At 39.3% G+C, this 13,822-nt stretch overlaps 1 protein-coding gene across 1 annotated transcript in view; it reads left to right on the top strand.

Moving 5' to 3' along the window:
• Positions 1–13,822, top strand: part of BIRC6 (baculoviral IAP repeat containing 6) — a 269,615-nt gene that overhangs the window by 205,024 nt on the left and 50,769 nt on the right. The window contains exon 67 of the mRNA XM_011984254.1: positions 9,953–10,163. Within this exon, the coding sequence (XP_011839644.1) occupies positions 9,953–10,163 (211 nt within the window). The remainder of the gene's footprint in view (positions 1–9,952; positions 10,164–13,822) is intronic.

Genomic DNA, 13,822 nt, shown 5'->3' with positions numbered 1-13,822 from the left:
CTGTGTACTAAGGCATAGCTTTCCAACTTGGACTCTTGGGAGAGGGACGCCTGTGTTCTTGGCTGTAGCCAGCTGGAGTGGTTTTTCTTTCTCATTGAGCTGAGGCTGGGGAGGAAAGGAGCAGCATCTTGATTCACATACCACAGACTCTTGCTTCTCTTACTGAGTTTCTTACTAAATGTTTCTTCATTTGCTGCATGCTTTTAGGACCGTTTCCAGAGATTTTAGATAGTTGTGTTCTTTTAAAGAGTATGTACCAGTTTCACTAGGGAGCAGATCTGCAGTGATCCTCCCTCTTTCATGCTAGCAAGAAAAATTGAGTTCTCATAAACCAAATAAAATATTCAAACTTACTTACTAATTAAATGTTTTAGAACCTTACAGTGGAATATTTTGCATCCATCAAGTTTAGAAACCATCTGTCTTCATATTGGGTAGAAAGAGGAAGTTAGACACTATGGAGTATCTAGTTTTTATAAAACTCAACACATACCTAAATATACAGTATCATGTACTTCTCCTCTGTAAAACACATTTTATTAATTAAATTACATCAAGTTTTTCTTAAGTATTCTGTTCTCCACATTTCAAAATTCAAAAGCTTTAAGGTGGTAGCTGTTTTCCTGCCTCTCTCCTATAGCCTGCCGATAACAGCTCACTAGGGATAAACTATAGTTATCCCTATAGTACTAATCTAACTAATAGTACTAATAGTTACAGATAGTACTAACCAGTGCTACTAATTTCTTATATTTCTTTATAGGAAATCTATATATAACAAGTAAATATAAATATATATTAGTTCATTGTCACACTGCTATAAAGAACTGCCTGAGACTGGGTGAATTATAAAGGAAAGAGGTTTAATTGACTTATGGTTCTCCAGGGCTGAGGAGGCCTCAGGAGACTTATAATCATGGCAGAAGGGGAAGCAAACATGTCCTTCTTCACATGGCAGCAGCAAGGAAAAGTGCAGAGCAAAGCAGTGGGAGCCCCTTATAAAACCATCACATCTTGTGAGAACTCACTATCATGAGAATAACATGGAGGTAACCACCCCCATGATTCAGTTACCTCCCACCGGGTCCCTCCCACAACACACGGGGATTATGAGAACTACAATGCATGATGAGATTTGGGTGGAGACACACCCAAACCATATCATGTAGTCTCTCTCTTTTTATGTTTTTGTTGTTGTTTGTGTTTTGTTGTATGTTATGTTTATGCAAATAATCATTTATTTTTATTAACATTTATATGTTATGTTTACCATATAACCCGTTTTTATACCTTGCTGTCCCATCCCCACCCCAAAATGACATTATCGTACTTTCGAATTTGCTGCATTACAGCATGAAGCATATTCTCATTTTTTATGACTACATAATGGGCATTTAGTAATTTTAAAAATTGCATATTAATAAACAGAAATAGGTTCTTTTTTAAGATAAGGTCTCACTCTGTCGCGCAGGCTAGGATGTAGTGGTGTAATCATGGCTAACTGCAGCTTACCATGCCCGGATAATTTTTTTAATTTAATACAGACAGGATCTTTCCCAGGCTGGAGTACAGTGGTGTAATCATGGCTCACTGCAGCCTTGACATCCTGGGCTCAAGTGATCCTGCCACTTCAGCCTCATGAGTAGCTGAGACTACTGGCGGGCACTACCACACCTGGCTAATTTTTAAAATTTTGTGTAGAGATTGGATCTTTCTATATTGCCTAGGCTGGTCTTGAACTCCTGGGCTCTGGCGATCCTTCTGCCTTCCAAATCCTGGAATTATAGGCATGAGCCACTGCATCCAGCTCACATATTTTTTTAATTGACATTTTTATTCTGTTGAATATGCCCATCGTAAATATGATACCTGTTTATTGAGACTATCATCTCTGCCCTGCAGCATAGATATTTTCATCATAAGTTTTTTTGTGTATTTTTGTTGTATTTCGTATTGTGCAGTTTCTCTATTTTGCAGTTGACTGTTATATAAAATTAACAGTATTCATTTATGTGAATTTTGCATCCACAGACTTTAGTATTCTAATAGTATTTCTGTGGATTTGTCTTATTTTCCAATTAGAGAATCAGTTTTCTGAGAATGAAGAAATTACTCTTTTCCCACTTCTTTTTGTTTGTTTGTTTTGAGACAGAGTCTCTGTTATCCAGGCTGGAGTGCAGTGGCATAATTTTGGCTCACTGCAGCTTCCACCTCCAGGGTTCAAGTGATTCTCCTGCCTCAACCTCCTAATTAACTAGGATTACAGGCGCACGCCACCACACCTGGCTATTTTTGTATTTTTAGAAGAGACGGGGTTTTGCCATGTTGGCTAGGCTGGTCTTGAACTCCTGACCTCAGGTAATCCACCTGCCTCGGCCTCCCAAACTGCTGGGATTACAGGCGTGAGCCACTGCGCTTGGCCTTCACACTTCTTACGCTTTTTTTAAGGAAAAAAAAAAAAATTTTGGAGGGAATCCCCATATGCACATACCTTTCCTGGCTTGTATTTATAAAACAGAATGTCAGGAATTTGTCTCTTGAAGATGATACTATCCAAAAGAACTTTTTGTTGTGATGAAAACACTCTGTATCGATGCCATTCATTAAGGACTTGTGTGGCTGTTGGACACTTGAAATGTGGTTAGTGCAACTGAAGACCTGAATTCTTAGTTTTCTTACATTTTAGTTAAAATTTAAATAACATATGGCCAGTAACTGCCATGCTGAATAGTTCAGGAAGTATCATGGGATAATGGGAAAAACACTAAAGCTAAATGTACCAGGTTTTCACTGTTGGTCTTCTTACTTCCTATTTAGCTGCTTGTGCAACTTAGTAAATATTAGTTTCCCATACACACAATGGGGATGATAATACCTAATCCACATAATAGTACACACATAGAAACATCATCATATAGAAAATGGATTAGATGGATGTATACCAAAATGACATACCTGGTAAAAGAGTGGGGAAGGAGGTTGGGCGCGGTGGCTCACGCCTGTAATCCCAACACTTTGGGAGGCCAAGGTAGGCAGATTATGAGGTCAGGAAATCGAGACCGTCATGGCCAACACTGTGAAAACCCGTCTCTAGTAAAAATAAAAATAATAATAAAAAATTAGCCGGGCGTGGTGGTGGGCACCTGTAGTCCCAGCTACTTGGGAGGCTGAGGCAGGAGAATGGCGTGAACCTGGGAGGCAGAGCTTGTAGTGAGTCGAGATCGCACCACTGCACTCCAGCTTGGGCGACAGAGTGAGACTCCATCTCAAAGAAAAAAAACAAGAGTGGGGAAGGAGAGAAATGGTCAAAAGAAACTATAGCCTTGTAATGAAAGTTTTATCTTTTTTTCAGGATAATCTGTTTGAAATATTAATCACTGTAATCCTAACACATTAGTAGGCGAAGGTAGGTAGATTGCCTGAGCTTAGGAGTTCGAGACCAGCCTGGGCAACATGGTGAAACCCCAACTCCACGAAAAAATAGAAAAAATTAACTGGACATGGTGGCATGTGCCTGTAATCCCAGCTACTCTGGCATGTGAGGCAGGAGGATCCTGGAGCCCAGGAGGTCAAGGCTACAAAGTGCAGTGGTTACACCACTGCACTCCAGCCTGGGCAACAGAGTGAGACCTTGGTGCCAAAAAATAAATAAATAAATAGATATTAATGTAAAGTTATTTTTTAGAAGTTCACCTTTTTTGGCTGGGCGCAGTGACTGATGCCTGTAATCTCAGCACTTTGAGAGTTCGAGGCGGGCAGATCACTTGAGATCAGTGGTTCGAGACCAGCCAAGCCAACGTGGTGAAACGTCATCTTGACCAAAAATATAAAAATTAGTCGGGCATGGTGGCATCCACCTGTAATCCCAGCCACTTGGGAGGCTGAAGCTGGGGAACTGCTTGAACCCTGGAAGCGGAGGTTGCAGTGAGCCAAGATTTTGCCATAGCACTCCAGTCTGGGCAACAGGAGCAAAACTCAGTCTCAAAAAAAAAAAAAAAGTACACATTTCTTATACATAGTGTGAAGTCTGGGGTTTTAGTGTACCCATCACTGGAACAGTAAACATTGTACCCAGTAGATATTTTTCAAACCCCACCTTTTGGAGTCTCCCGGGTCTTTTTTTTTTTTTTGAGGTGGAGTCTCCCTCCGTTGCCCAGGCTGGAGTGCAAGTGCAGCGGTGCGATCTGGGCTCACTGCAACCTCTGCCTCCCAGGTTCCGGTGATTCTTGTCTCAGCCTCCCAAGTAGTTGGGATTACAGACGCCTGCCACCAGGCCCAGGTAATTTTTATATTTTAGTAGAGAGAGGGTTTCACTGTGTTGGCCGGGCTGGTCTCGAACTCCTGACCTCTAGTGATCTCCTCACCTCAGCCTCCCAAACTGCTGAGATTATAGGCATGAGCCACCACGCTTGACCTGTAGTTATTCTCATAGAGACCTTTTACTTCCTTGGTTAAATATATTCCTAGGTATTTTGTTTTATGTTTTATTATTTTATCTTATTTTTAATTGTGTTTGACAGAGTCTTGCTCTGTCCCCCAGGCTAGAGTACAGTAGTACTATCAGAGCTCACTGCAGCCTCGACCTGGTAGGCCCAAGCGATTCTCCTGCCTCAGCTTCCCAAGTAGCTGGGACTACAGGAATGAACCACCACACCTGACTAATTTCCTTTTTGATTTTTATAGAGATAAGGTCTCACTATGTTGTTCAGGCTGGTCTTAAACCCTTGGACCCGAGTAATCTTCAAGCCTGGACCTCCCAAAGTGCTGTGATTTCAGGCGTGAGCCACTACACCTGGTCTTTTTTTTTTTTTTTTCCTGTAACTATTGTAGATGAGATTGCTTTCTTGATTTAATCCTTGGCTAGATGATTATTGGTGTTTAGAAACATTACTGGTTTTCCTATATTAATCTTATATCTTGAATTGTCACTGAATTCATGTATCAAATCCAAGAATTTCTGATGGAGTCTTTAGGGTTTTCTAGATCATATCAGCAAACAGGAAAAATGTTGACTTCCTGCTTTTTGAGTTTGAATGCCTTTTTTTTTTTCTCCCCCTTGCCTGATTGCTTTGGCAAGGATGTCCAGGACAATGTTGAATAAGAGTGGTGAAAGTGAGAACCCTTGCCTTGTTCCAATTCTTAGAGGGAATGCTTTCAGCTTTTTCCCATTAAGTGTGGTGTTAGCTGTGGGTTTTTCGTATGTGGCCTTTAATTTATTTTGAGATCAGCTTATGAGACGGCTAATTTTTTTATTTTGGGTAGACACAGGGCTTCACCATGTTGGTCAGGCTGGTCTCGAACTCCTTGCGTCAAGCAATTCACTCACCTTGGCCTCCCAAAGTGCTGGGATTACAGGTGTGAGCTACAGTGCCTGGCCATTTATTTGTTTGTTTTGAGATGGAGTCTCGCTCTGTCACCCAGGCTGGAGTGCAGTGGTGTGATCCTGGCTCACTGCAACCTCCACTTCCTGGGTTCAGGTGATTCTCCTGCCTCAGCCTCCCCAAGTAGCTGGGACTAGACTTGTGCCACAACACCCAGCTAATTTTTGTATTTTTAGTAGAGATGGGTTTAACTGTGTTGGCCAGGCTGGTCTCGGACTCCTGACCTCAGGTTTTCCACCCACTTCGGCCTCCCAAAATGCTGGAGTTACAGGCGTGAGCCATCACGCTTGGCCTGTTAATTTTTAAGGGATGGGGTCTTGCTCTGTTGCCCAGGCTGGAGTGCAGTGTTGTCATCATAGCCCACTTTAGCCTCAAACTCCTGGTGTCAAGCAGTCCCCCACCTTAGCCTCCCAAGTAGCTGGGAATACAGGCTTTTTGCCATCACATCTGGCTAGTATTTAAAAAATTTTTTTTTGTAGAGACAGGTTCTTGCTCTGTTGACCTCGCTTGTCTTGATCTCCTGGTCTCAAGTGATCCTCCTGCCTCAGCCTCCCAAAATGTTGGGATTATAGGCATGAACCACCATGCCCAGTTATTGTGTTATCTTTTTGATGTGTTGTTGGATTTGATTTACTTGTTTGTTGTTTTGGATTTTTGTGTCTGACTTTATTAGGGATATTGGTCTATAGTTTTCTTCTTTTATTATATCTTTGCCTGGTTTTGGTATCAGCATAATACTGGCCTCGTAAAATGAGTTAGGGAGAATAACCTCCTCCTCAATTTTTTAAAATAGTTTCAGGAGGAGTTGTATTAGTATGTTCTTTTTATATTTGGTAGAATTTGGCTGTGAACTCATGTGGTCCTGAGCTTTTTTTTTTTTTTTTTTTGGGGGGAGCTGTTTTATTGTGATTGAATCTCACTACTTGTTCAGTTTGTTTCTTGTTCAATCTCAGGAGGCTGTATGTTTCCAGGAATTTACTCATTTCCTCTAGGTTGTGAGTGTATCGTTGATCATAATAGTCCCTGATCTTTTGTATTTCTGTAGTATCAGTTGTATTCTTTTTTCATTTCTGATTCTGTTTATTTGGATCTTCTCTCTTTTGGTTAGTCGAGCTAATAGTTTTATCGGTTTTGTTTATCTTTTCAAAAACCAACTTTTCAGTTTGCTGATGCTTTGTATGTTTTTGTTGGGTGGCAACTGTATTTCATTTAGTTCTGTGTTATTTCTTCTAAGTTTGAGCGTGGTTTGTTCTTACTTTTCTAGTTCCTTGAGGAACATGTAAAGTTGTTCATTTGTTACTTTTCTACTTTTCTGATGCAGGCTATAAACCTCTCTCTCTCTGCACTGCATTTGCTGTATCCCACAGTTTTTCTGATGTTGCATTTCATTTTCAGTCATTTCAAAAAGTTTTTAAAGTTTGTCTTTCTTTGTTGACCCAGTGATCATTCAGGATCGTGCTGTTTAATTTCCATGTATTTGTACTGTTTCCGATGTTCCTATTGGTATTATTTTCCAGGTTTATTCCACTGTGGTCTGAGAAGATACCTGATATGATACCAGTTTTTAAAAAATTTGTTAAGACTCCTTTTATGGACTAACATGTGGTCTGTCTAGGAGAATGTTTCATGTGTTGTTGAAAAGAATGTATATACTGTCATTGTTGAGTACACTGTCCTATGTCTGTTAAGTCCATTTAGTCCAAAGTCCAATTTAAGTCCAATGTTTTCTTTGTTAATTTTCTGTCTCAATTATCTTTCTAGTGCTGTGAGTTGGGTGTTGAAGTCTCCCAGTATTATTGTATTACTGTGAATGTTATTGATTATGGTATTATTGTTAGACCATTTCCAGCTTTCACTATTGAAAACAGTATTGTATTGAACATTTCTTTATAGAGTAGACAGTAACAGGTGCTATTATTGAGTCATAGAATATAGGCCTTTAAAATTGTAATAGATAATGCAAATTGGCTATACCTATTTGCACTTTTACTTGTTCATGAGTCTAGCTTTTCCACATCCTCACAAGTACTGGCATTGTGTTTTATGCTTATCAATTAGTAACTTTTGGATTTTCCTGAATAACATACTGTCTTATAATACTATAAAATTAGAGTAAGTAGGATGTTGTGACATTGTTCATGGTTTGGAAAGTGGGCTTTCATACTCAAGTATGTGTGGAAACAAGGAAAGAATGTGTGGAAACAGTCATACTACCCTGTCCTCTGCATCATCACTGGAAGGTGTAAAATGACCTTCTCTTCCATCACTTTGAACGTCACTCCAAATAGCCTCACTGTTATTAAGCTCTGATTGTCTCTATTTTACACCAGTTGTAGAGATCTCTTTCACATCAGTTACCATAGAAAGTACAGGATGCTAGGTGATGCCTCATCCTGTTACAGCTTAATCCCCATATAGCTCTGTGGGCACTGAGGCAATTCCTACCTCTAGTTGGACTCCCACAATTCTCTTCCCCTGTTTTAGTTTTCTATATAGCATTTTCATTCTGAAAAGAATGTAACTCATATGTCCTTCGCCTAGAACATTAGATACTTGATGGTAGAGATTTTTGTTTTCTTTACTGCTTATTCCATCCTGTCCAGCAACAGATTTTCATTAAATGTTTTTTTGTTTGTTTGAGACTGTCTCGCTCTGTCACCCAGGCTGGAGTGCAGTGGTGCAATCTCAGCTCACTGCAGCCTCTGCCTCTTGAGTTCAAGCGATTCTCCTGCCTCAGTCTCCTGAGTAGCTGGGATGACAGACCTGCACCACCATGCCCAAATTTTCTTATTTAGTAGAGACGGAGTTTCACCATGTTGGCCAGGCTGGTTTTGAACTCCTGACCTCAGGTGATCCATCAGCCTCAGCCTCTCAAAGTGGTGAAATTACAGGTATGAGTGACCACACCCTGCCAGTAAATGTTTATGGAATGCTGTTCAGTAACTGTCATTGGAAGAGAGATGTTAGATCCTTATCTCACATTATTCACCAAAGTAAATTCCAGTTGGTATACAACACAAAAACCAACAAAACTTATAAAAGCCTTAGAAGCAATGTATGTTATTAGAGTAAGGAATTCACTCTTAGATGCAAGTGATTTTAATACAGAATTAATTTGATTTATAACTAGTAATTTAAAGCTAACATAGGCAACATTTTCTTTTTTACTAAAAAGAAAGTTGATTTATTGAAATAGGCTTTGGATAAATTGCAATTCTGTCATTCATTTTTACAAAAGATAAAATAACTTCATTTCAATTTAGTTTAAAAAAAGGTTTCCACCTCATACTGATAAATATATTTCCAGCCATAATATATTATCTGGGGTATTTAATCATTTCTATATGTAATATAACTAGATATTTAGTTACATTTCTTGTTCTCCCCTAAACTTGATACTTTACTTTTTTGTTTTCCAAAAGTGCCTATTATTATAGTTTGTATATTGGTGCTTCATAAATATCTGCTGCATTCTTCCATTTAGCAGCTAACCTATTAAGTTGACCCTTGAATAATGCCGGTATTAAGGGTACCAACCCCCCACATATTTGAGAATCCAAGTGTAACTCTTTTTGTTTTTTTTTGAGGCAAGGTCTTGCTCTATCACCCAGGCTGGAGTGCAGTGGCATGATCTTGTCCTCCCCAGTCGCAGGGACTACAGGTGTGCGCCACCATGCTTGGCTAATTTTTTGTTATCGTTTTGTAGAGGTGGGGGTTTTACCATGTTTCCCAGGCCCGTCTCTAAACTCCCAGGCTCAAGTGATCGTCCCACCTCGGCCTCCCAAAGGTCTGGGATTATGGGCGTGAAACACCGTGTCCGGCCCCAAATATAATTCCCGACTCCTCCAGAACTTAGCTCCTAATAGCCTGCTGTTGACTGGAAGCCTTACTGATAACATAAACAATCAATTAACACATTTTGGATGTTGTATGCATTATATACTGTAAGCTAAGGAAAAGAAAATATTAAGAAAAAAATCATAGAAAATATATTTACTGTTCATTAAATGGAAGTGGATTATCATAAAAGTCTTCATACTCAGAGTCTTCATGTAGAGCAGCCTAATGAGGAAGAAGTGATGGGGTTGGTCTTGCTGTCTCAGGCTGGCAGAAAATCTGTATGTAAGTGGACTAGTGCAGTTCAAACCTGTGTTGTTCAAGGGTCAGCTGTAATTTTTTTGAGATGGAGTTTCACTCTTGTGGCCCAGGCTGGAGTGCAGTGGCGTGATCTTGGCTCACCGCAATCTTCGCCTCCCAGGTTCAAGCGATTCTCCTGCCTCAGCCTCCCGAGTAGCTGAGATTACAGGCACGCGCCATCACGCCTGGCTAATTTTTGTATTCTTAGTAGGGACAGGGTTTCTCCATGTTGGTCAGGCTGATCTCAAACTCCTGACCTCAGGTGATCTGCCTGCCTCGGCCTTGCAAAGTACTGAGATTACAGGCATGAGCCACTGTGCCCGACTGGGTCAGCTGTGGACCTAGGTAAGATCTAGGTAAAAGCTACATTGCTGTGGACCTACTTTTATATTGTACATTTTCTCATTTTGTGCGTTTTCCTCTTCTCCTTATAGTTTTGGACATGGCAAGACATGTGCCACTTTATCGGGCGCTGTTGGAATTGCTCCGGGCCATTGCTTCTTGTACTGCCATGGTGCCCCTGTTGTTGCCCCTTTCTACAGAGAATGGTGAAGAGGAAGAAGAACAGTCAGAATGTCAAACTTCTGTTGGTACATTATTAGCCAAAATGAAGACATGTGTTGATACCTATACCAACCGTTTAAGGTATTATCTTATGTTTATTTCTCTTGAGTTTGCCTCTAACAATGTTTTTTAAATAACTCCATGTGTGTTTTTGTTTTTCAGTGATATATGCTTTTTAAAAACATATACACCCTCAGCTGGGTGCAGTGGCTCACGCCTGTAATCCCAGCACTTTGGGAGGCCAAGGCGGGTGGATCACGAGGTCAGGAGATAGACACCATCCTGGCTAACACAGTGAAGCCCCGTCTCTACTAAAAATACAAAAAATTAGCCTGGCGTGGTGGCGGGCGCCTGTAGTCCCAGCTGCTCGGGAGGCTGAGGCAGGAGAATGGCGTGAACCCAGGAGGCGGAGCTTGCAGTGAGCCGAGATCGCGCCACTGCACTCCAGCCTGGGCGACAGAGCGAGACTCTGTCTCAAAAAAGAAAAGAAAGAGAAAAAAATATATACACCCTCACACACAAGTGGTATATAAACATACAAAGAAAAAGTATCCACCCAGATTCTACACTTAGAAACATTTATTCACAATTGCTTATTCAGTATCTCCCTGTGTGATCTTACAGCTATAGGTGTCAAGTTTTACTTAAATGCTGTCCCATTGTACCTGTTAGACAAATAAATGCTAGTTCCTCACACAATGTTGATGTCAGAGACATCTTTCAGTTTCAGTAAATATATATCACTGACATTGTTCTAAATACTTTGAATTCACTGTTGTATTTAGATGCTGTATTTTATTTAACTATTTATTAGTAGATTTTAGGTCATTTTCAGTTCATAATAACCTTATACATACATCTTTTGGGGATTGCAGAAGTTTCTGCAGATACAATCTTAGAAGTATAATTGTTAGGTTTATGGATTACTTCTGTTTTATTTTAGAAGTCAAAGGATTCAGTATTTGATGGAATTAAAATAAGTTGTAATGCTTATCTTTATGGAAAATTGAATTGTTATTTTTAGTTTGTTTACACATTAGTAGATTCAGAGGATGAGTTCTGTCAAAGACTCTTTTTTAAATAACCTAGGAAACCTTTTCCTTTCCCTTGGCAAAATCTGTTCAGTGACCTTTTCTTTTCTCATGGCAGAATCTGTTCAGTGATTGTTAGTTTATTCCTCAAAGATGGCCTAATTCTGAATTTTAAAGCATTTATACTGTTAATGGAAGTTTACTCCTTTGTCAATTATCTTTTGAGTCAGTTAATGTCGTTTACCGTGTTTGTGCTGTATTTACTTTGCTTTTTCGCACTTGTTTTTTAAGAACCTATAACTTAAGAAATAGTGTAGGTCAAAAGATCATAGAGAATTGGTCATTGGAAGAATAGTTCTTGTCAGTCTTTGCCTGTGAGGGAATAATCACCTTATGAAAGAATCCTGACTTTGTTGGCTTAATGTGTTGTTATTATCACTTTATTTGTTTATTTGAATAGCTTTTGGCATACAAATGGTTTTTGATTACATGGATGAATTATATGGTGGTGATGGCTCATTGCCAGGCAGTGAGAATCATAAATTATGGAAAAGATGAAAAGAAGAGCCAGTTGGTAGAGATAAAAAGCTGTAGAGTCATGCAGCTCTGTTACTAGTAATGGAAAATGTAAAGGTATATTTTCTTTGATAGTGTGATATTTTTTCTGTTATAGAGGAGAGAATAGTGTTGTATTTGGTCCCCTCCTATCTTGTGGCTCCACCCAGAATCTTTCTCACTGGTAACCAAGGAAGCCAGTGTAATAATGTAACAATAGTGTGGTATTATAATTGAACTGAATATCTGAATGTCTCATTGAGCTAATGCCTCCTTGCAAAATGTCTACTAAAATGTCTTACTCCCTTCCCTGGCCATCTGTGTTGCTTAGTCTTGTAGAATAAACATAGTTTTCAGTAAATCAATATGTATAATATATACTGAGCTTTGAAACTGCCATCATGTCTGTTGGGGGGAATCTTGCCCTGTATTTCTGTACCTTATATTTCTGTGTTTTGGGATGACTCTGTTAGCTTATAACTAAAATTGAAAATTTATAAAACCTTGAGTGTTTTTTACCCAGGTATATTTTGTCTTTTAGATGAAAAATTATGTAATGATTTGGAATGTTGTTTTAAGTTTAGCCTTGATTAAAAACAGTATCACACATTTATAGTGTTACAAAGTGAAAATTAACCAGTAAATAATAGTATCCTTCTTTATTTTTTTTTTTATTTATTTTTTGAGACGGAGTCTCACTCAGTAGCCCAGGCTAGAGTGCAGTGGTGCGATCTCGGCTCACTGCAAGCTCCACCTCTGGGTTCACGCCATTCTCCTGCCTCAGCCTCCCAAGTAGCTGGGACTACAGGTGCCCGCCACCACACCTGGCTAGTTTTTTGCATTTTTAGTAGAGATGGGGTTCCATGTTAACCAGGATGGTCTCGATCTCCTGACCTTGTGATCCGCCCGCCTCTGCCTCCCAAAGTGCTGGGATTACAGGCGTGAGCCACCGCTCCCGGCCGTATCCTTCTTTAAACTGTGTATTTCCTTATGCTATAATTTCTATTAGATTCTGCAAAAATGGAGTTCTAGAGTATTGAATTCTAAGGTAATTATAGAATATTCTTACTGCAGGAAATTTGGACACCTATAGTGCTGCTTTGGTCTATTTGCTTTTCTTAGCTTAATCTATTTCCTGTTCACATAACACACTGTATAATTTTTTGAGAAAGGGATCTTCTATATAAAAATACACCAGTTAATTCACTATGAAAATTTAATTTCAGATAGAGTATAACTGAGTTTCAATTAACTGGAGCTCTTTATTTCTCTATTTGATTAACTGGATGAAATTATTCCATTTAAATTCTTTTCTTCTTACTTCAGCCAGAGAACATTCTTCAGACTTATAAATTATGTACCAACAAAATATGCATATGAAGATATAATGACTGTCCACAAAACTCATTTCATTAGATGATTTTGTCTTTACAGTGACCCTGTGCAGTGCATATTTTTAGTGATTATTTTTACTAATAAACATTATTGTATTTTGTGTTAAGACTTGAATATACTTTTTAGTTGAAACTCTCATGGTCTCTGCTAATCTATGCAGTCTCTGTTATAAGAAGAAACCAGTAAAGACTAATAATGTTATTATATCTTCCTTTTCAAGGTTTACCATATAGAGAATTCATTTTCAGCTTCACAGAGAGAGTAAAATCTATTCTTTTCCAGTTGTCACGACTTAAGATGTATTTTTTTCTAATAGAATTCACAAAATAATACATTATTGCTTTAGAGTGTATACCCACAGAAAGTGGCCTTAGTTTAATTTTAACACTGACTTAAAGTTCTCCACCCTACCCGTCTGCCTCATTCCCAACTGTATTTCACAAAAACCCTAGAATACTCTGAGAAAAGAATCATTCAGGAAAATATGTTCCGTTAATGTATCACTTTCAGGATCTATTTTAGTGTTTTTTGAGGGTTTGGAGCTGTAACTTTAAAAATGCTATGTATCGCGGCCGGGTGTGGTGGCTCACAGCTGTAATCCCAGCACTTTGGTAGGCTGAGGTGGGCTGATCACTTGAGGCCAGGAGTTCTAGACCAGCCTGGCCAACATGGCGAAACCCATCTCTACTAAGAATACAAAAGTTTAGCTGGATATGGTGGCGCATACCTGTAATCCCAGGAACTCGGGAGGCTGAGGCA

Source organism: Mandrillus leucophaeus, unplaced genomic scaffold (assembly GCF_000951045.1).
Source record: "Mandrillus leucophaeus isolate KB7577 unplaced genomic scaffold, Mleu.le_1.0 Scaffold264, whole genome shotgun sequence".
Lineage (NCBI taxonomy): Eukaryota > Metazoa > Chordata > Mammalia > Primates > Cercopithecidae > Mandrillus > Mandrillus leucophaeus.
Note: the sequence above shows the minus strand (reverse complement) of the source record. Positions and strands in the feature narration are given on the sequence as shown.